The 23,776-nt window shown below is 35.6% G+C and overlaps 1 protein-coding gene across 4 annotated transcripts in view; it reads left to right on the top strand.

Moving 5' to 3' along the window:
* Nucleotides 1-23,776, top strand: part of HBS1L (HBS1 like translational GTPase) — a 58,194-nt gene that overhangs the window by 16,719 nt on the left and 17,699 nt on the right. For 2 of the 4 annotated variants that reach the window (XM_041469804.1, XM_041469805.1), the window contains one exon: nucleotides 16,107-16,215. In XM_041469804.1, the coding sequence (XP_041325738.1) occupies nucleotides 16,107-16,215 (109 nt within the window). Of the gene's footprint in view, nucleotides 1-8,229; nucleotides 8,295-9,393; nucleotides 9,537-16,106; nucleotides 16,216-23,776 lie in introns of those variants that run through there. The other 2 variants (XM_041469807.1, XM_041469808.1) reach the window with 2 other exon arrangements.

Below are 23,776 nucleotides of genomic sequence, written 5' to 3'. Positions count from 1 at the left end.
AAGAAAATGTGTTCTTTTCTCAATGGAAATGTTTGAAATCTGACATGATATATCTTAAATCATGGAAAGTAAATGAGAATTTAAGACTTCCGTGTTTTGGGTAAGAAAAATATATACACAGACTGCAAAGTACTGCATCTTGACACGGAGGTACTGTGTGGGTTTTAGAAAGGAAGTGGCTTATTTCAGGGAAAAATGTGTCACCAGCAATGAAAAGCTTTTTAAAATCCTTTGAAATACATTTTTGAGATTCTCCTCATACATACTGTACACCTACACTGGAAAAAGTGACACTCCAGGCTTTTTCTGAGTTTTCCTTCATGGTCCTCTTAACACTAGTATGGTTTACATTTGTTAGGATGAAGTGTAAACCAATACAAAGTAATTTCCATAGTTGACTGTATTATGTATGAAAATTGGGTGTTTTGCTTGGAAGCTAAGGGAACTTGGATGAAACTAAAAATGATTGTGTCCTTTTTAGAACTTTGGGATTCCAGAAGAACCAGAGATCCTGGGGAAACTGTAGCTCCACTTGTTCTTACAGTGTTCTATCTCAGTCCATTTAGGTCACGGTAAAGATCAGCTATCACTTGGTTTTCTCAGTGTCTTTAGAAGGTAAAGTGAAGAATTTACTAAATTCTCAGATGGGATTGCTGGATTGTTGGGAATGTATGATTGGAGTCAGATTTTTTTAAAAAATCCTGTTTTAAGGATGAATGTATCACTGCTGCTGTAGTGCTATTGTGTATCAATTTAAAGATTGTAAATTCTACCTGAAGTTGTACTTCAAGTTGTACCAGAAGACTACTCAAAGCAAGGGAATGCTGTTGGGAATGCTGACATGGTAGTGTGTCACAGTTGGAAACTAGTGCATATCAGCTCTAGAAACTAGTAAGACATCTAAACATTAGAAGTGGCATATCCAATCCAAAATAGTGGGAGCAAAAGAAGCCGACTGAAATACATTACCTATTGGTAAAAAGGAGCTTGAGTGCTAACAGGAAACTGGCAAAATTCAGAAAATAAGTTAAAAAGTAAAAGCCAGGATGGTGTAGAAATGCTAGCTTTAAACACAAAACTACTCACTACTTTTCTTCTTGGGTGACAAGATATGACCCATTTTTCATCATCTCAACTTCTGTGTTCACAGCCTTTCAGTCTTCAGCGAGAACACTTACAAATATATGAAGTACCGGTTTCCTCCCTTCTGTTATACTTATGATGATTGAAATGGTCATTAAAATTAAAACTCATGAGTCCACTGTCAGAAATTAATGCTTAAAATGCCAAAAGCTTGGAAAACTAGCTGACTTTATTGTGGAAAATACTCGGGTCTACAGAAGTTGTGATGCTGTATTGTCAAAGACACGCAAGAGCTTTGACTGGTTGTTGCTTCAGTTATTTTTCTATGTTTTTTACTGCCTATAGAAGCTCACCCTTAGTGGAAATTTTGTATCTAATTAATTCCAAAATATGAGTTGAAGTTATTTTGGGTACTCCTTGTTGGAGTCCCTGCTGCAACTTTTTGTGGTTTTAGAATCACATTTTCCTATTTTTAATGTTTTCCTCTTCCCTATTGCTGACCCACATAAACAGGAAAATGACTAACTTTGCTTGTCCACTAGACAAGATAGAGTAACTGTGCTTGAGTTGAAAAAAAGGAAAAAAGTGCTACCCAAAGATCTTAAACACTTTAAATGTGTTTAAGAAAATGTGCTTTAAATTTTATGCTTCTGATGCTATTTTTATGATAACATGTATGCAAACAAACTATTGCAAGATTGTAGATGCTGTCTATGTGCTTACAGGTGCTACTGTAAATGTGTAGAGAAAAACATGAAGCAATGAACTTGAATCCATGTGAGTTCCCTTCTGAAGTCATGACAGTGAAATGCACTGCTTCAGGCTCTCAAATGAAATTTTGAAATGGTGATGATCTGCATCTAATAAATCTTCCAAAGCTTGTCTAAAACTATAGGCTGTACTTTACTATGTTCAATAAGGTCGTTTCCCTGATAAGTACAGTTAGAGCTTAATTCTAGGATTTTGTATCAGTTAGCCACTCAAAGGCCTACTGTTAAATAAATCACCAAATTAATGGTAGGTTCTCTAAATCCTTAGCAATGTTCATTATTGCTGGTAGCACCCATAATATATTCCTTAGGGAAATATGTGTTTCTGGTATGTAATTTGTTGTATCTAGGTGTTTGTACAAACTGCACAGCAATGGTCCAGGAGAACTTTGTGGCTTTTCAGATAACTTAAGATTAGTCTCTAAATTTGTAGTAATAGGTGTGTGAACTTTTCTCAGTTAGATACAATTTTTTTCTGCTAATATGTTGGTTTTGATACTGTGGAAGTTCTGGACTGCAGATAAATTAAGTACCTTTCATCAGCCTACTGCATTGATGCAGCTTAATTTTGTTTTGCAAGTTAGATTCAGAGATCTTTAGCAGTTTCACACCTAGCATTCAAATATTCTTTGGATTACCAGTAAGATCTTTAAATAAGAAAGAATGCTGAAGGATTTTTTTTTCTTTTCATTTTTATTAGCCATTGCTTCCTTTTCATTTCTGCCCTTCCTTAAATGTACTCTGTTTATGAACAGGACAAGATGACAGTGTGGCAAACTAATTCTGTTTATTTAGGAAATTAGTAGGGTGCTTTCCATTAGAATTAAAGGAAGCAGCACAAGTAGATGTTGAATGAAGCCTGTTGATCTTACAGTGAAGGCATACAGAAAATTTCACAAAAAGTAACTAGAAGAAAATTACGTGACAGTAAAGTATGACTTAGTAGTATCAAACTTCTTTATCTTAGAGTTTCTATCTCAGGCTTTGAGAATGTGGTCATCCTCTCCTGTATATGTATTTGGTTTTTACTTGTCTTTTTTTAAAGTTAGCTGCTGTTGAGTAGGCTTGTGTGTGTGATAATTGAGTTTTCATCTGTGTAGTGCTGAGGACAAAACTGAGATTGCACTCTTTCTTTCCAAAAGACCGGAGCTGCTCGAGTTTAGGAGGTACATGCAAAAAAAAAAAAAGTGTCCCTAACAGCACAGGAATATCTGCAAAGTCTGTCAGCAAGAGATACTAGTGGTGGTGTAGCTAGTTATATTAGAAAAGCTGAGCTTGAATGCCAGTAGTAAGATAGAATAAAATACTGGTTCACCAGCATCGTTATGAGCAGTCAAGGTCTCTTCCAGTTGTGAGCAGACACATGTGGGATAGCACAACTTCACATACCCCATTATGTTGTGGACAAATTACCAAGATGAGCATGACTGACTTGAAGCCTCATTTCTCTTTGTTTCTCTTCTGATGTTCACCATGAGTGGCAGATAGTATTGAGAGGAGAAGATGTTTAAAGTAATAAAAAATAGGGACAGCATTCTGCTAAATAATAGCACATTGTGAAATGTAATCTCTAGTAGTGAATTGTAGGTGGTGAGCATATTGTAACATATTGATGGTGCACCTACAACCTTTGGTTTCATGATGTAAGAACACTGAAAAAAAAATTAAGTTGGAAGGAGGAAATCTTAAGTGTTTTCTCCTGGTATTACGTTTTTTAAATTGAATGCCACTAGAGTACTTAAACTGTCCCATCTACATAAAAATAATTTGTAAATCTAATATTAAAAAAATATTTTAGGCTGAATCTGATATAAGAAAAAGTGTTAAATTTTACTTTGCTTTTCTGAAATTTCTAGGGAATAATTGTGATCCTGCAGTTATTTTTTTTAACCCCCCCCCAATATGTTGATGTTGAGTAATGCAAAATTGAATCAATAGCATGACACATCATCCCTTAATCAGAAATCTTGGAACAGTTAAGGTGGGGAAGAGTAGTTTGATCGATATTAGTCTTATTTGGAGAAAAAATGCAAAGGAGAAACAGCATCTTGTTAATTACTTTTCTTTGTTGTCTTAAGTGTTTTTGCTTCACTATTTTATGTTTAATCCTAGTACAAGAAGCACTGTCAAAGGGTGTATGTTCACTCAGAATGTTTCCTTTGAACAGATTGTGTGAAGTGTTTAGCTTGACCTAATTTGCATGTGCAAAGATCAATGTATTTTAATTCCTTTTGTGTCTGATTTGTTGTTTTTTTAACATTTACTCTTTCTGAATTGTATAAATTTGAACACTTATTTTTAGCTTCAGAGTAATTGTTCAGGTGGCTTTTAGATGTATGCATTTAACTGCTAAAGATTCAATTTTTAAAAATAAACTCAGTTAATCTATTACTTAACTTTTTACAAGGTTATACATTTTCAGTAGCTGCCTAAGTTTTGGATATTACTAGATTAGTTGGAATAAGAGATTTTGTATAAGAGATTAGTTGCAATAGCAAAAGAGGTAGGATTTTCAAGTTGCAGTACCTTTGAGCTATTCTGTTTTGTAAAACTCTAAATACCATCTCTCCTACTCTATCATATTTGATTACATCTTTGGTAATTAGGTGCCTGTCAGCTCCTAGGTCTGGGAGTTCTGTAGTGGTACCTGTCACCTATCAGAGGTACCTTTTCCATCATTCATGTGTATTACTAGTTAATGTGAGCTGTTTACAGTAGTTAGATATTTATCTTATGTAAATTCCCATTGAAAATGAAAATTTCATTCATTGAAAATGAAAATTCCGGTTTTCCTGGGGACATATGGGCAGGCCCTGTTCTGCTAGATTGCTTTAAAAAGTGAGAGCAAGTATTAGGTGTAACATCTTAGCTCCTATTTCACTTCTTATTCTTGGGTTCACTGAGCTAGCAGTCTTGCATAGGGCACAGCTGTTTCTGAAGGCGAGCTTGTTAGAATGTCAGTCTTGTGTTTTACTGGGTTTCTCTTCACTGGAGCCTGCCTTCCAGCATCATTACTTCCATTCTGGTTAATACTGTCAGCTTTTTCCTTGTCAGTGTTCTCAACTTATTAAAATTACTCCTGATCAAGAAACCCAAACACTAAACATTGTCTTTTGGCAGTTTGGAAAATGACTGTGACTAATTTATTTGGTCAAAGTAATGGCTTTTAATGATTTTTATTTTGGGATTTAAAATAACACACTTGCTCTCACTGTATAGGAGAGAGATTTTTTGTTGGCAATAACTTTTTTTCTTGTTCTTCTATCTAATTGTAGTTTTCAATATAGTGAACCATAATACTCTTTAGTACATTTTTTTATATTATGACTATTTAGAATATTATTTATGTTTCAGAAGAAAATTTCTGGAACTTTATTAATCTTTATTCCTTAGTATCTCTTTCCTCTGTAGCAGTTTTCTTTCGTAGTGAAAGCAGCACAATGCCCTGAAGCAATTCTTCTTGAGTTCGGATCTCCACTATGGCTATGGACTGTGGAATTCAAGAGGCATTTAAGTATTTGTAGCAAAAATGCAACTTAGGTTTGCTTTGAGTTCTGTATATGAGCAAATACTGAACACAAAGATGGTTTTGAACTGAGGCTCACACCCAAAGCTGGTTAGTAGTTACAATGAAATGCTTTTTAGTGGGAGGGTTGTCTCTTGCTTAAGTAGAAGAAAAAAGCCCCCAAAACATCAGGAGTCTGAACATTTACTGTGCTGTGGGTGATACCCATATCATCCACAGTTTCTGTCTGTTATAGTAAAGACTTTGTAGTTAGTTTTGCCACATCCCTGAGAAGTACCCTAACTACTGGCTTGGGAAGATGTCTCCATCTGTGTTGAGTAGGAGGTGGTGGGCATGGCAAAGACAGTCAGGAAGTCAGTTTCATCAAACCAAAGCAAAACCCCTTGAAATACAAACTGTTCCACATAATATACTTCTATCTATTCAGTTCTATTTCTGCTGGCAATCCTATGCCTCCACTCCTAGTCTCTTTACCTTTAATGAAATTCTAGTAAACACTATTTCTTCCTTTATCTTCATTACAGGTAAAGCTTTCAAAATGGGAGTATTTTGCTGACTTTTTGTAAAATGTGTAAGTAGAATATGTCTATTCTTTTGTCTTTTTAAGGGAAAAAAACCCACAAACTGAAAGGAGGCATCTCTGAGGATTTGCTGTTTGATTACCATAACCTTGCAAGCAGAAATGCAAAAGTCACTGTCAGTCAGTGAGTTTCTCTCTTGTACTCATGAACAACTCCTAGTTTTTTTGATTAAATGCATTTGTATTTCAATTTACAGTAATGGATGGGTGTTTGTGTGTACCTAGTGTTATGAGTAATTGCTGTACTGCTGGACCTTGATTTTTTTTTTTCTTTTAACCTATACTCAACCTGTTGAACACTTGCTTCTTTAAAATCACATCTCACATAAGCCCCTGAACTGCTTTTTTCAGTAACTGAAAAATTTTTGGTATGTGATTAGGCTTTTGGCCTTCTGAAGCCAGTCTTCCCCTCTGAAATGTGCCTTGTGCTGTGGCATTGCGTTATGCTGTCTGCATTGCCATTCCCAAAGTCTGCATTGCCATTCCCAAAGTCTGCATTGCCATTCCCAAAGTGAGAGGGTTGAGAATTCAGAGAACCTAAATTTAAATAAGGCTTTAGCTAGTCCTGCCTAGAAGTTCTCACCACACAAAATTTTTGCATTTTTCTGGAACTTGAAATGCTAGAAATATTTACAGCTTAAACAGTTGTGTAGGGCTAATAAATACATTTTCTTGTACAGCTTTAAAAGGCTATCTCATTACGTTTCTTGAGAAAATTTGCAGAATGGTTGTGGAAAAGTTGAACAAGTGTAAGATGATTTTACACTTTAAATACTGTCAGATTGTTTCTATGTTTTTCATGTTCACTGTTCTTAAACTTCTGTTTCATACTGAAGTAGTTCTAGTGCATAAATAAAAGTTGTGAATCAGGAAAACTTTCTTTTTATAAAATGCCTTGCACTCCTTCAATACAATCAACAGGAATGTACTTGCATAAATAACGTCAACATGTAAAGGGTATGATGTTTCTGAATTATCAGAAGGATGTGCAAATAGCACCATCCTCTGGCATTATAATATCAGTTATGAATTAAACCTGAAATTGCTATTTGTTATTTTTGGAAATTTGATATAATTGTAATAGAATGTACATACTGTACTTTCAGTTTTGCATACTCATTTTGGGCCAAGGTTTAACAGAAATTCTGGTAATTTGCATGGACTCTGGGTTCTGTTCAATTAAGTGACTGGCTAAAGGGGATATCTTTTTAGGGTTATCCTGCCCATAGTGCTTACTCTGCTCTTTGCATGACCATTTATGGTAGGAAGTTGCACTTCAGAAATATTAGACTGAGCTTTTTGTAAATCTCAGTGAAAGACAATTCACAGTCATTTAAGAAAAATTCGTTGAGTTAGAAAACACCACCAACGACTTATGGTTGTGTATCTGGGGGAGGGTAAAGGTGCTGTTACAGAACAACTGCAAATATCTAATAAATTATTTCTACAGGAGATCGTAGCTTCAGTTACGGATTGAGAATGGGTATTGTTGGCATTGCTAGAATGCAGAGCAATACACCTCCCACAAATTAGGTTTCAGTAGTTACAGGATGAGTTGTGCTGAGTTATGGTCATGTGAAGGACTGAATTTTAGTCTATTGAACTATAAGCAGTAGGTATGAGAAATATCACAGGGATATCCTTTTGAAAAACTTGGTGGATGAGAAAGTTGCTGTTTTGATAGTTGAGCTCCTATTGGACCTTTACGTGTCGGAAACATCAAAAGGAGACAGCTGATGTTTGGGTACTCTTGAAAGGAAAACACGCACCACCCCCCAGTCTGCCTTTCTGTACAGATCCCCATTCTTTTACAGGGGAGGTGTTGGCTTAGTGAAACTGGAAATCTTAAGAGTTTTGCTATAGCATCAGTGCCTGTCTTTCCCCTAACAGATGAACCATGAATGCAAACCAGACTAATTATCCATGTTTCTGGAAAGGCTGTACCAATGGTCTACATATGGAACTAATCTGTGCATTTCTTTGCTGTCGTGTGTTGCTTAAACATAATTTCATAAAAATTGAAGTGTTGATTTAAGCATCCAAATATTGTGACATACAAGTTTTAAGTTGTGAAAATGCTGAAAGCTCCCAGTTGTAATAGACATGAGTAAAATCTTTTATATAAAAATATACACTGTTCTCTGAGATGTGTTTCTGGCAACATTGGATATTCTAAATGAAATGTGCACCATTCAAGGGAATGATTGCAGTAAGGAGACACTTGGAAAAAGTAGTTGTAATAGGTAACATTAATTTTGTGCTGCTTTCAGGCTTGACCGTGTGTAAATTAAATAAGTCCTGATGGCCAGAAAATTCTCACAGGAAGATGTTTCAGGTGAGAAGAGCGAGACAATGCAGCTGTAACTGACTGCTGGATTCTGTATCATTTGGCTTCATTTGGGGAGGTAGTATTGATGGCAAGAGACATGGTGAGACTCCAAAAATTTTGGCTATGTTTCAGACAGGAAAGAAAATGCCTTGTTATAATACATTTGTGTTGCCTTGTTATAACACATTCCACTCCATCCTCTTCAACCTGCTTTAACATTCATGTCTGTGTCCTTCTAATCCTCTAATTTAGTTGTGTTCAGTTTTTTTGTTGAATTTGTTTGTGTGCCTTAAACACAGTATTTATTTCCTGATGTCATTCCACATTTTTTATTGCAGTTCCATTTTTTCTACTTGATAATTTCAAACTCCTTATCTAGCAATTCCCAGTTTCCTACCTGTTTTTCTAATAATTGGCCATTATTATTTTCCATGTTTGCTCTTTTCCGGACATACTTTGCATTTGCTTTCAGTTCTGCTCATTTTCTGCTTCCTTTGTTCATGTTAAGCATGTAACTTTTAATTGAGTATGTGGCCTCTTACTTTCTCCTTATACACAGTTTTTCCTCAAGTGAGCTTGTTCACTGTCTTTTTTTTTTTTCATGGTCACTCTGTCACTCTACTCTATTTCATCTTCTCTGCTTGACTGGTTTTCATTCTTCTAATCTTCATCTGTTCTTGATAATATCTGTCTTACTGCTTGCCAGTTCTCACTATATGGTTTTCTTCTCTTGCCTTCCAGTTTTGTTTGTTTTTATGATTTATCCAGGACAAATTCATGCCTCCAGTTTATTGCTGTGGCAGGAAACTATGGAGACCACAGGAGAGGTAGAATTTGAGTTCAGGTGACACTGTTGTGTGCAGCCTGGACAAAAACAGTTGTAGCAGCTGCATGCTGAATGTTGATGAAGTGTTTCAGGGCTTTAGTTTTTAAAACTTAAACCATAAGAGCATGTGCAAACTGTTTACTAAGACAAAATCAGGTGGGTTTTCAGAATGTGGAAAGATCACTTGAAGGATTTATTTTATGCAAATAAACTTTCTTAGGTGCCATTTTCAAAAATCTTCTGTTTTGTCTTTTATCTTCCAGCTTGTTTGTTCTCCCTGTTTGGAAGTTCTGAAAAAAAGAAAAAAGAGAGAAAAAAAAAAAAATCAGCTCTAGGCAGGACCCTCACTTGAACAAATTATTTTTTGGACTAGAGATGTCAACTTGCTGAAAGCTGCAAACCTTGAAAGTAAAGTTAGAGAGGTGAGGAGTGCCAGCTGGCTGTAGCAGGCTGCACCCGGTTGTTGCAGCTGCATGTAGTGAAGCAAACTTTTCTGGAATTTCAGTCTTGGGGTAGTTAGTTGTGCTGTTTGTGTGTGTTGTGGATCCTAGAAAACTGGTCCATGATGGACAGACTCCAGAATATCACCACTCAAGAGCCTGCTGTATCTCTCTTCCCTCTTGTATCAAACCTTAAGAACAAACCAAAATAATTCTTGTAGTTAGGTGCAAGTGAACATTTTTATTTTCAGCATTTTTCAGTGAAAATGCCTACTCCGAGTTACATGAAAAAAAAAAAATCATATTCACCCTCTGAAACTTTGCAGAGAAGGTAATAGTTATAACAATGAGACCAGGTTACCTGGAAAGCCCCTGACTGTGGTTTCTATTAGGAAATAACCTTTCTTTTAAAAAGAAAAAGTTCAGTATTCTTGTTTGGAGAATTGTTTTCAGTAATATCTTTAGAATGGCTGTGTCTCATCACTGGGTGGTGACTTAGCAAGTTGTCTTTTCTATTATTTTGGACTCTTGCATTGTTTTTGGAAGTGCTGTGGATGTTCAGTAGCATCCACTTGTATGATGCAGTTCATAGCAACATAATGTTATACGGTTTTCTAAAAGTGGCTGTTTTGAACACTTAATTTAAGTACTAAAGTTTGCATGTGGAAGGAATTCTGTAAGTTGAAGTTGTCACGCACGCAGACTTTGTCACTGCTGTTGCATCAAAAGACTTGATGACCTATAGGGATGATGCGCAGAAAATTATGTGTAGGCAGAATGTTTTAAAGGTTAGGAAGCTGTCTAAATTTAGGAAATCTAGGATGTTCTGAGTTCCATAGTCATATTATGTACAGGTGGTACATTGTTGAGAGTCTTGGACTTCTGCTTGTGTTCTCAGAGTTGTGATATGGTGATAGTACTAATATACAGTGCCAGTGCCACTGATGATAGTGTACTGCATCCCAGTGCAAACTTAACTAAACTGCAAGTTGCCACTATATCCTACAGCATTTTGTAGAATTCATGAGTGTCAAATAATTCAGTTTAATTTTGAAACCAAAACAAATTATTTTCAGTAGCATATCTCTAATTTGAGAAGTTTTGATATTTCTTTGTTATTTTTTCCCATGTGCTTTGACATTTGAAGAGGTAAAAATAAAATTCTACTGTTTTTAAGGCAAATTAAAAATAAAAATAAAAATTAAAGGCTTAAAGCTCATGAGGTTTGTGGCATAAATAGAAAAATGTTTGAAGTTTTTCAGGTGGGTTATGTGGCAGGATGGATTTATTAGATATTAATATAAACCCAGATATATGTGAACAAACAGGTGATACATGGTTCTGAGCATGAAATTGTGTGTAATTGTGTGGGTGTCTGCATCTGGTTGACTCACTTATGTGTAGTCCATATTTGAAATATTTTCACAATTAAAATTAGTTTAAAATCATAGCAGAGCATATAGGAAGGGAAGTGTATTATTTTGAGAGGCGTCTTGGTTATTAATTCTGCTTTTCAGACAGAACGGTGTCTTCTCATGACACGTGCATCCAGCTCATGACATCGTGCACAACACCAGTGCCCTGTTTTCTTTTATGTAATTGGTGGCTATTGCTGTATAATGAGCAGACAGAGGTGTAAGTGACTTGTTTGTGGTTATATAGAAAGTCTGTAGCAGAGGAAAGGATGCAAACCGTATCTTGTAGATTAGAAAGCATGGTGTTGCATGTGTGTTTTTTTATGGCAGTGCTCGTTTAGACAGCATTAGGAGGACCTGGTTAAGTAACTTTATTCTGTCTGTCAAGTGTCTGTTAAATGTAAGATCCTCAGCCCCATTCAAAATTGAAATAGTATGCAGCTGCCTTCAAGTGCATATCCAGTTTTGAAAAGTGAAGAAACAGTATAACGAATAAAAATGCCAAAATCAAGTGAAAAACTATCTGCAAGCTGCCTACAGTTAATTGGAACATAATTCCCTTGGAGGTGTGATCCCTTGCCAGTGCTTATATACCACTAGTAGTTGGTTTGTGAGTAGACATGGATTTATTTAAATGGGATTGCCACCTGAAAAAGCATAGGCTTGAGACATGCCTGACTTGAAATTTATCTTTGTTTTTCAAGCTGAATTCAGGCACATGAAACATTCTGGTTCATTGTATCAGAAACAGGCTTCTCTGTGCAGTGGGCTTAATTGAGTGTAGAGAACCAATTTAGAGTTTGATGAGTGAAAGACTACTAGGGAGGAGAAACTTCTGTGAATAGGAGTTAAAAGCAGTGGCATTTTGTTTCTGCTGTTAGAAAGACACGGTCATCTGAGCAAAGTCAGTGTGGATTTAAATACCCAGTGCTAGTGTGCATTTTTCCAAATATGGAAATTTGGTATCAATGTGTCTTTCTTGAGAGAGTGGCTCTTTTCATTCACTTCTAAAATACCTAGGGACAGACTAGACTGTCAATCAACTCTTCCATTTATTGAAACCTTCCATACCTCCAAAAGAATTAGAGAAAAGATTAATTTTTACCTTCCTGTTACTTTCAGTGTTAAGTATATATATGAATCAAAATTGAGAAAAGGACTTATCAAGCCTGTTATGTTTGATAATGTAGCCAGAGTAATGTTTTGATTTGTTTGTACAGGTCTTCTACAGGTACTGCTTACAAACTATTTTAGAAAAGAAATCCAGAGGGAGTTGCTCACAGTAAAGGAAGGTGGTTGACTAAATCTATATACTTCTACTATTCCATCCTGAACATCTGGAGAGACTGTGTTAATTTTTAAAGACTGTCCCAATGTTTTACTTCTTCTTCCATATGTATTTGTGTGTGTCATCATCATCATCTATATTTATCAGCCTGCAGGTAGTTTATTGTGCCATCAGATTTTGGGGTTCTCTTGCTAACAATTTTGAAGTTATGTCAGGTGTAATTAGTAATACTTTTTGAGTAAGTCTTAACAGACTTGTGAGTCTGTTAAGTCAGAAGACCAAATGGCAATCACAGGAAAGGTAAAAACACAGCCAAGAATAATAGAAGAGAACTTTGTCAAAGTGTCATGCACTGCAGTTGTACTGGAGTAATGGCAATGCAGGTCTGTCTGTTCCCTTTGGTGTTAGGCTGATCCCAGTTTAATACTGAGACAAGGTTCATCAATACACTTAGTTTTGTAGTAGTGTTTGACTTGTAGCTACAGTGTGCTTTAGTCTAGGTACTCTGATCTCAGTGCAGTCTAAGTACCAAATAGCTCTCTGGAAGCTACTTTGCTTAAAATAGGCTAGAAGTTTGGGGTTCTGAACACTCTGAATTGTGAGAACTATCATACTGATGAGCCTTTAAGATTTTACTTTTTTCAGTTTTAATTTTTATTATTTATAAATGTATACTATGTGTTTCTGTGGAAAGAATTTTTTTACATTTTCCTAGTGTTTTGTCAATCAGTGCATTTACTTGTCAGGATACACACTTAGATTTATTTCTTGCAATGCTTAGAGTAGTGAAATGTAACAAGGTATTGGGACTTCTTTTGAAGTTTGTGAAAGATGTGTCTGTTTTTATTTTATCTGTATTCTTGATTTAGGAAATGTACTGCCATTGAATTACCTAGGTCTGTGTTTGAGAATGTCCAAATGGCAGTGGATATGAAAAACTTTATGAAGGCCTTCTTGGTAAAAATCTGTATACCCTTGTAATCCTTTCCCTTCAGAAGTTGATTTTCCACAGCTGCTCTTGTCCTAATCAGATTGGGATTACTATTTCTGTGTTTTTTCTGGGTTTGTAGTATGCTTCAGCTGCCATAGGGTACCCTGCTTTTAGATTAAGAAGTGTTTTAAGAATTGTATCAGCTTTGTGCATTGACTTCCTTTTAGTTCCAAGGTGCAATTTAAGGATTTGCATGCAATCTGTTAAGTGCCAAATAGCTTTTGCTTTGCCTGCTAGAGCAGATAAGAATTTATCATACAGTTTTCTCCGGTTCCCTATAGATTAGATAGTAAAGTATACTCCTTTCCCAGCCTTCTGTCCTTTGTAATGAAGCCATAATTATTAATCTTTAATGGCGCCTGCAATGCATAAAAGACAGACTTGGTCCTTATCTCAAATGTTCTGCTTGATTTTATTGTACTTGGTTATAAAAACATTGAAGGCTGAAAATTGTATTTGATGCTTCTATCAGTAGTGTTACTAATAATTCTTGCCTTGCCTTTTCATCTGTATGAATGTCGCCATTCTTGGATTATTTCTATGGTTTGATTTGTCTTTATATGATCCCAGTCTGCTTCCTTGCTCCACCTATGCTTTAGTATTTATTTATTTATATAATTATTTATTATTGTTATTGGTACTTATAAAACTGAAGTATATATAAATAAAGAACTAGCCAAACTGTCAGCTTTAATGGACTATTATTTTACTTTCTCTTGTTCTTTGTGATTTTAGTTTTGTATCTTCTTTCAACTTGTAGTGTTTCCTAAATTCTAGTTTTAAGGGTTTTTTTCTTTCTCAAATACTCCATTTGTTGAATGTGTTAAGTCTCCTTGTGCAATTTAACTTCAAGTCTGTGTCAAACATTGCAGCATTGTTTGTACAGAGTGAAGCTTAATTTTGGAATTGATTAGAAAAGATGTTTTGTAAAACCTTTGACTTTCTGACTAATAGATTGCATGTTATTTTCAAGTTATATAATACTAATTTTTGTCTTTTCTTTCAACTAATCTAATTTCAATTTAATTGTGCTATTTGTAATTATTAGTTCCTTGTATCCAGATTTCAAACATGGTGTTTTCTGAGAATTCAGCTTTCAAATGACATGTAAAGCATTCATGTTTACTTGTCAGTTGAAAATGATGTCTGCTTGAAAATGGTTAGAATTGATGCAGAAAATATCATACCAATTGGGCAACAGAAGTAATGTAATTTTTACTGTAACTGAAGTGTTTCCTTATTAAAAAAATGCAGTAAGCCATCTATTTAAGAGCTTGAAGATGAAACACAATCTTTGTGCTTAACTAATAGTCCCTGTCCAGTGAGAATTTTATATTCTGAATGTTTGTATTTATTAGGTACATGATTCGAGATTCTTGTAAGCCATGCTTTCTGTTGTTGCCTTTATTTCTCTCAATTTTGTTTCTTATTTGTATGCAACAATTCATAAACCACATACAGACTACTTCTTGCAGAGATCTGCAGGTGGCATATAAATAAAATGAGTATCAGCAGATAAGACAAATGAGGGAGATGAAGACCAAGTCATCAGATAAATAAGAATGTCTCCATCTGTATTGTGATTGTTTGCTTTTTTGGTTTGCTGTTGTAGACATGTCTGTGGTATTCTGCTTCCTTGCCTGAAATCTTCAGCAGTCTTGACCGCAATCATTTATGTAACCTACAAACCAATTTGATCTTGTGGTTTAAAGGTGTAGCCGTTGTGCTTTAGAAGAAAGCGCAGCATTAACATAAATGAGTAGGGCCAAATGGCTGCAACACTTCATCCTAAAGTAGTGTGTCTAAAATACTTGAAAGAGTAACTTGGTATTCACTTGACTCTTGAGTATCCAAATTGGTCCAATACCGGAAGAGTAGTGGTGTTTTTCTAGTTTTCAGATACACTAGGTAAAGCATGTTTAAAAATTGCAGCTTAATTCTGAATTTGGGTTATTTTTTTGCTTTGTCATGTGTGTAACATCCTTCAGAACACAATGTGCAGCAGCTGTCACAAATGCTGTAATACAGGAAGTTTTTTTCCTTGAAGGAAAAAGGGATCCTAAAATAATAATAAGGGAACTGTGCAAAGAAAATGTCTAGTTTACTTATTTTATATAAACCCCTCCTCTGCAGAGTAAATAATTTATCTTTTTTTTTACAGCTTGATAAGAAACTAATAGCACTGTAGTGCTATTAGTTGTGCAACTAGTTTCACAAAACTAAGAATGAACTTTAATTGTGTTTTCATTTAAGTTATGGTAAAAGTTAATACCTTTAAGTAATTAAGTTACTAAATTCTGGTAATTATTTCTAAATAACCTTGAAATTAGCTAGCTATGGAATATTGCTTGGCTTCTTGATTGTAATTCAGTACGAGACAACTCTGTTTTCAGGTTTCAGGCAAGGCATTATGGCCCACACATAGCCGGTGTTGCTGCTAGCATTCCCTCAATTGGATATATTTTTTTGCTTTACAATGTTAGCACTATTAAGGCAAAAGAAAAACTCTAAAGAAGAATTAATCTAATCATCTAGTGAGTGGCTGCAAACTATTTCTTTATCTCGTGTTGCATGAAATGCTTCTGGCATTCTGCAGAGCTGCTTCTACTAAAGCTCTTGCATAGTGTAGGTGTCATGTGAATGCTTGGAGATAAATGTGAGATTTTCACAATAGATCTAACTGTAGATTATTTTGATTAATTATGTAATATATTCCCATAAGACACTGAAATGTGAGAGTTGGTCATGAAGGACTGGTATTGTTGGGTCAGAGAGAAGTAATGGGACTTGTTAAACTTTATATTTAACACCTGTTAGTCACAACCTTAAGTTCAAACTTACTTTTTGTCTATTACTAGGAAAAACAAGGGATTCCCAGTCAGCCAGAATGGAATCTGAAATTGTGCCAAAAATTGCCAAAATGACAGTGTCTGGAAAGAAACAGTCTATGGGATTTGAAGTTCCATGGTAAGCCAAGCCCTCATACATCAAGGTACATCAGCAGCTCTTCTTTCAGACTGATGCACCTGTAGCAAGTTTTCTTATTATTTTTTTTCTATTTTTCACAGCAGTTTTAGTGTCAGTCTTCATAACTAACCATTTCAGCTTCTTGTTTGACTCAGAATTACTTTCAGAAGATGGTACCTCACGTTTTGAGTTTAACAAATCCTTTCACTATGAATAGTGCATAGAGATATCAGGTAGTCAGATTATTTAAACATCCTCTTCATAGAATACTGAACTTTCTTGGTGTTCGTTTATTTTAAATTTAGTTCTCTAAGTGGAATTATGAAATCAATAAATCTTAACTGTAATTGCTTGTTCTTCAAAGGAAGTAATATATTTAAGAATAGTTGATGGGGAAAACAATCACTTATGGCTAAATCATGCCTTCCTCTGCAGCTTTTATTAACTTTAACAGGTGTCCAGGGTACAACTGTTGTAGAGTTTGGTCCTACGTGTGCTATAGCTAAATTAGTGGTTCTAATTTTATCCTGACTTGGAACTGTTAAGGGGGATGTCTCATGAGAGCAAGAAGACAGACATCTGAATCAGAGTCTACCTACAGCAATGAATAGTTAAAGAAATATATAAGGACAGGGCATGTATATTGGGAATATGGTCCATGACATATTGTGTAGTGTTCTGTGGTTCCCCACAATTTTTATTTATTTTTTGCTTTTGACTATTTCTATTAAGAATGGTTAAAGTATTTTTCTTACTTAGGTACCCTTATTCTGTTTTTGAACCCAGTCTTACAATAGCTATCTAATCTGTGGCAAGAAATTCCACAGTTCATCCTGAGGTCAAAAAATTCTCAAGTGTAAGTGCCAACATCCCAACCTCATCCTGCAGGGTTTGTATTTCTGATCTGGAAAGCATTCTTGGGAGTAAGAGGGCAGCATAGTCTTTATCTTAAAGTATCTTGTGCATGTTTGATAACTGAATGGAAAACAAACAGTTTCATCTACTTAAGCACATTTAATATAAGGTGTGAAACTGATGTCATTATTCCTTTATGCTACTAAATGTCATTGCTAAAAGACATCACTATCATTCAATCTCCTTAGATGCAATAAGTTCCAAATGAAAAATTTCTGGGACTTGCATAATATTTTGTCTGTACTGTTTGAGATTTGCAATATATAAAGGAAGTGTAATTTTTTTTTTCACTTGCTGTCTACTAGTCAGTGACTCTGGGTTTGACAACTGGACTCATGAAGTTCCAGGCACCTTCATCTCTTATGTTCTTACTAAACTTCTGAGAAGCTGGAGTTTTCCATGGGGACTTCTATGTAGTAATTTAATTTGGATAGAAGTTTAGAAAAAGAAAGGAATATTCAGTGAGTGAAGAAGATCTGCTAGCTAATTTTATGTAGTTGTGATTGATTTTTTAAAAGTTTAATCTGTAATAATGGCTATTTAAAATGTTTTTTTTGTAAAAAAGAGCAAATACAGAATTTTGTATCTCTGTTACTTAGCATTTGTGCCTGCTCCACAGGGAAGGAGGAGATAAGAGGAATATTTCCTCATCTGTAGACTTAAGTACTTCTTGGATAGGCTAGTGATGGCTCAGTCTCTGATGAGAGGTGGTTGTCTCCAACATGGTTCTCACCCATTCTGCTTCTTTATAGGGTCACTGACATAGTTTGTATCATGCTTGCTTACAGTTAAGTGGCTGAAAAAAGATTAAGCCTTCAGGAACTGTGAGTAAATCCTCTAGATAAATCCTTAATACTGCTCTTGTGAGACCCCATCTGGAGTGCTGCATTCAGTTCCGGGGTTTTCAGCACAGGAAAGACATGGACCTGTTGGAGTGGGCCCTGAGGAGGCCACCAAGATTGTTAGAGGGATGAAGCACCTCTCCTATGAAGACAGCCTGAGAAAGCTGGAGTTGCTCAACCTGAAGAAGGGAATGCTTTGGAGTGACCTCATTCTAGCTTTCCAGTAGCTAAAGTGAGTGTATAAGAAAGATGGGGACAGACATTTTAGGAGGGCTTGTTCTAACAGGACAAAGGGTGTAATGGTTTTAGACTGCAAGAGAGTCTAGATCGTATGTAAGGAAGTTTTTTTACAGTGAGAGTGTTAAAACACTGGAACAGATTCCCCAAAGAGGTGGTGGATGCTCCACCCATGGAAACTTTTGAAATCAGGATGGACCAGGCTCTGGGCAACCTGATATAGTTGAAGATGTCCCTGCTCGTTGCAGAGGGGTTGGACTAGATGACCTTTAAAGGCCCTTTCTAACCTAAACTATGCTGTCATTCTGTGATTGTGAAGATGGTTTTTAATTCATCTTACCAGTGGTACTGCTGAAATACTAATTGAAAACAAACTTCTTTTTACTGTAGAAATTGGAAATACATTAGGTATTTAGCTTTAAGTGGGAGGAATAGGTAAGAAATTGAATGATTTATAAACGAGCATGAGATTTGGAGCACGGCCAATCAATGAATATGGAAGAAGATACAATTTAAATGGTAGTTACCTGCGTGTCTTGAAGACCCCTCCTTCAAGGAGTCTGATGAGGCCCTCCTTTCTTCTTTTGCCTAACAGACTGCTGTGGAGGCACTGCCAAGGCCTATGACATTGACTTGATAGAAGCAGGGAATCATCTATTTCTAAACATGAACCTCCACCTCAATTTAATGAGTATTAGGGTTGGTTTTTTTCTTCTGCAGTTACCTTCTGGATTAATGGCAGGATAAGGATAACCTGTTAAGAAACAGAAGGAATCTGTGTTTATTAACACCTAAGAAAGACTTGTTCCTTAGACCCTTTTTATAAGTTCTTTATGTTTATTGTTAATTTGCTGCAGGATGTTTATAATAAAACAGGGGTTTTTTTAGGTATATAGCTTATGCCACTGACCAAAAGCACCAGTATAAATTATTCAAAGCATTTTAATGGATTATAAAACATCTAACTGTGCCCCCTACTATTACTCCAAAGTGCTTGTATGGTGCCGGTGCAGATACCATTAGAAGGAAATTGTATAGTACATATGAACTAGTTTTTGTTGTTACCCATATGGGATCTTAAAGGTAATTTTTGGATCATGTTTTTAAAAGCAGTGGCCTTGCATTAGCAAAAAACTCCCATTCTTTGACTAATTATTCAGTCTATGATTCAGTCTTGTTCTGAGGTATAACCTCATATTAATTAGTGAATCTTATTTGAAATGGATGGATTATTAGAAGTCATTAATTGCTTTGAGCATTGATTGCCTTTGTTGCTGGGTATTTTTAGTGGGATTGTCTGCAGAAAATGGAGTTTGCTGGTAAACTGGTGCTCTAGCAAAACTGTTTACTGGGCTTTTTCTTTCTGTTAAGTAATAAAGGAAGCCAGAAGAAGTTGTGACCAAAAAAGGGTTGATTATTTTAACTAGTCTGACCAATATTTTGTAATTAATAATTTTGAAAGGGGAAATAAATGTAGACGTTTTTGTAATGACTGTAAGTACTCCAGAAGAGTCGGTTGTGTAAAAATAATTCACCCAGCATCGAGACTAGAAGATTGAAAATAATGTTTAAAAGCTAAATTCTGAAGAGTTAATATTGAGCAGATGAGCTTTCAGGTTCCTCTTTGAATATGTGGTGGTGTGAACCTTTCAATACTTGTGGGAGATTGAATGCCTTCTAACATGTCTTATAACAACATATGTTGTATTTATTAATATTCCCCAGGAAACAGTAACGTAACCATAACATTCAGTTTACTGTTATGATCCTTGTTGGCAAGACAGCATAGGAAGTTTCTGGCCTGGCAGTTTTAATTTTTACTAAATGTTGGTCCCTGCCAGGCTTTGGTTTGTTTGCTGATTTCCAAAAGAGCTGTGATATGCTGTTTTGAGATTTGTGCCTGAATTGCTGATGGTCAAGCTTTCTTGAGTACATCATCTCAGTGCATGTGCAAGGTTTGTAATAGCTGTCCATTCAAAGAAGTTGAGTTACATAATCAATCAATGGCTCCATGTTACCAGACAGCACTGGTTGACAAACTGAGACTGCTTTTGAGAGTTCCATCAAGTTCTCAAACAATGATGCAAGCAATGGTTTAGGAAATGATCTTCCTCCAATATAAATTTTTCTTCATATCATAGGTCGTCATGGCTCAGACCAAGCTGGAACTTTGCTACCAAAGGTGCTTTCTAGTGCAGTTGGCTTGGTTATATTCTCAACTGCCTGCACTAGTGACACACTAGTACTGCCTTCTGACAGGGTTTTAAATTCAGTAATATAGTAAAACCTTGTGGGAAGAGGCTAGCTGAAGAGCATTTCCAAGGTCATTCATTTTTGTTTATTGACTGTCAGAAATAGATTTCCTTAGCATTTTTCTGAGCCGTTATCAAGCTTTCAGTAAACTGCTCATCTGGTTGCCATGAAGTATAACCAACTGTCAGGGTCTTACTATTGCATTTCTTTCATGTACTTCCATGAGACTGGAATTTAACCTGCTTGCTTTCCTGCTTAGGTACCTAGCAATAAACTTGCTCTCCCTTTCTCTGACACCGGTCAGCAAAAAGCTGCATTGTGTTATTAGGGGTAGTCTGTAAGTAGATCATATGCTCTCTCCATTCTGATGTTTCTTCTCTGAAACGGCAGGTCTAGGTTTATTGTGGCACAAGTTGTTTCCAGGTTTCCAAAACATAGTAATATCTCAAACTTTTAAACTCTGGCAGTGTACTGACTGTTCAAATACTATACCCTTGAAAAAGTAGCAAGGCCTAATGATGGCTGGAGCTTTGTTTCACTAATTTCATTTGTATCTAGCACTTTTTCTTTGCACCACCCAAACCAAAAGCTATTTGGCAGCCTTAAGCAGTCGTGGTTGCAATAAAAGCTACATAGAAATGAGAGAGTACTTGGTCTCTGGCGATAACCATGGTTCTTTCAGGTGCTGTGAGTAGTTTGAATTCGATCACACATAATCCATCCTGTTTTGGGGAATCCTTACTGACATTGGCTTTGGCCTGCAGGAAGATCTTAGCATATGGCATTAGAAAAAGAATCATTACCTAGTTTAATGAAATAAAATTTAGAGGCTTGCAAATAACCTCTCTATGAAAATACATTCTTGTCTGTTAATAGACTGATGTGACAATGTTTGAATATATTTTGGAAAGCTATAGAAAAATAGGAGAGTTATGTTTGTGGGTCGCATTACTTTCAGCTTCATCTAAATAACTGCCTTTTAATTTTTTTTTTTCACTTTTGAAAATTTGGTTTGGGAAGAAATGCATACATTGAAAAGGAGACAAAGCTATTGCCAGCTGTAAAGGCTGTTTTGATATGACTTCTTATACAAATAGTTTTCTCCAGAACTTCAAATATTAGACTTTCAAGGAAGAAAACTTGATACCAATGTAAAATACCATATTTGCATTTCAGTGTGACCTTTGCATATTGGCACTAGTCCTGGTACTTCAATGTGAACATGCTAGTTGTTATGCTGAGACTGAACTGGTTTGCCTGAAGAAAGGGAAAACAGATGGAAGAGTCTTAATCTTGATTAAAGTTGTCTAATGCAAATTAATTGTAAATATATGAGGCTCTCATAAATGATTGAGACAAAAATTATTTGTTATACTTTACATCATTCAGATGATTTTTAATACCTTATTACAATATGTAGAAAACTTTATCACAATTCTCTGTATATTTACCCTCTATCAACTTGATTGTTTCCAGTCTGTTTTCATGAAATAAAATTTCCCTGCAGAGACATTGGAGAAAATAATTGTTTTGCCATTCCAAAGTAGGTTTTTAGATAATATTTAATGTACTATTTAAAGAATTTTAAAGGCAGAGCCTTCTGTTCAGCCTTATAGAAATGCACTTACCTTTTCCAGTAAAAGAAAGCATAGTTGTAGTGACTTTTTTCCCTGTGGAAAAATTTGTGTGTAATCAACTTTCTTCATTGCTACATGTAAAGCAATGATGACCAACTATTGTTTTAGTTTAAAGAATCAAGTGTTATCAAGGTTGTTCAGCTTGTCAAGCTGCAATGCTATCTGTAACATGGGAGTGATAGTTGGTGATACAGAACAGTTGGCTTTGTAGTGTGAATTCTAGAATGTCAAGATTGTGTGACCCAAGGCAGTAGCTTGATAGAAACTTGTCCTTCTCCTACAAGTGGTTTAGAATATTTTGTAGAAAATTTTAGAAAAGACTTAATACAAAAATATAAAAATACTTTATACATCTATATTTTATTTAATATCAAATCGACTTTATACAGAATTGTCTACCCATTCATTATGCAGAAGCACAGGTACCATCTGTACCCCTGCAAACATCATGGCTGGCATAAAACAGGTTGTTTGCTTAGCTAATTTGGGAAGCATGCCTGGGTATCCAGCCTTGAGGCAAGAACCTGACCTTGGGTTTTGGAAAAAAACCCTGGGTATTCAGCCTTGAGACTAGAACCTGATCTTGGATTTTGTAGCCAAAAAAATGAGTGTTGGAATTTTTGTTTTGGTCTCACAATCAAGAGAAAAACTTGGCTTTGGGCCTTATGAAAAGGTGTCAAAATCAATCAGTGTGCTACAGTACTGATAATACAGGTGGGTTCTGAAACTGGGGAAGAAGGGGGAGCCATAAAATGTCACATGTTAGTTATTACTCTAATGAGAGACTAAGTTGCATTTGATCTGAACATTTATAATATTTAAATTTTTAGATCATAACTCTTCAACAGCTTTCTTTAGGAGACTAACGTGTTGAGGCTGTGTTGTTCCATGAGATCTGTGTAATGGAAAGGGACTAATGCAATGCAAATACTCCTACGCAGACAGAAAATGAGAAGTAATGTCAAATAAAAGCTGAGATGTCACAATGTGGGATTCTGAAGTACCAAAACAAATAGTTTTGTTTGTAGAAGTCTAAAAGATTTAAACTGGGTAGTTAATTGTGGCATGTAAACAAAAAGTGGAGAGTGAAAATTTCACTGTGGATGTGGAAACTCTTGACTGAGAGCCTGCATGAACCTGTTCTAGAGAAAGCAGTCTGCAGCATGATTGTACTGAACTTGAAAGGATTTCCAGTTTTCCAGGGGAAGAAGCTTCTTCCCCTTGGATAAAATTTTAAGTATAGTGTTTTGTAGGGATTTTTATTTTCTGTATAAACAGTGGTTTGTATATTGATATTTGCTGTGATAGAATGTTGGCAGGTCTGTAATAACTGCTTCTGTTCCAGTCTTGTTTCTTACATTAATGCCTCACCATGCATCTCTATCAGGCAGTAAGAAAGCTTTTGCTGTCTTTAAAATGTTACTTAGTGTTTGTTTTTAGTGATCATCTTTGCTATGACAAATAAAGAATAATATTGTACATTCTCCAAAAGCTTGTGTCGATCAGGAAAATATGTTCATTTATAAAATGGAGATAAAAAGAGACAGTGTAAGAAAATAATATATTTGAGATTATTTACCATTAGGATTAGTATGGTGATTTGTAGCAGAACAGGGTGTTAGAAAGATGGAGTTTGAGAATCCAAATCTCTTTAGTCCTGGGTCTCTTGTTTGATGC

The sequence above is a fragment of the Pyrgilauda ruficollis genome, unplaced genomic scaffold (genome assembly GCF_017590135.1).
Source record: "Pyrgilauda ruficollis isolate IOZ18807 unplaced genomic scaffold, ASM1759013v1 scaffold24, whole genome shotgun sequence".
NCBI lineage: Eukaryota > Metazoa > Chordata > Aves > Passeriformes > Passeridae > Pyrgilauda > Pyrgilauda ruficollis.
The sequence above is the reverse complement of the archived record's forward strand: the minus strand, read 5'-3'. Positions and strand labels throughout refer to the sequence as shown.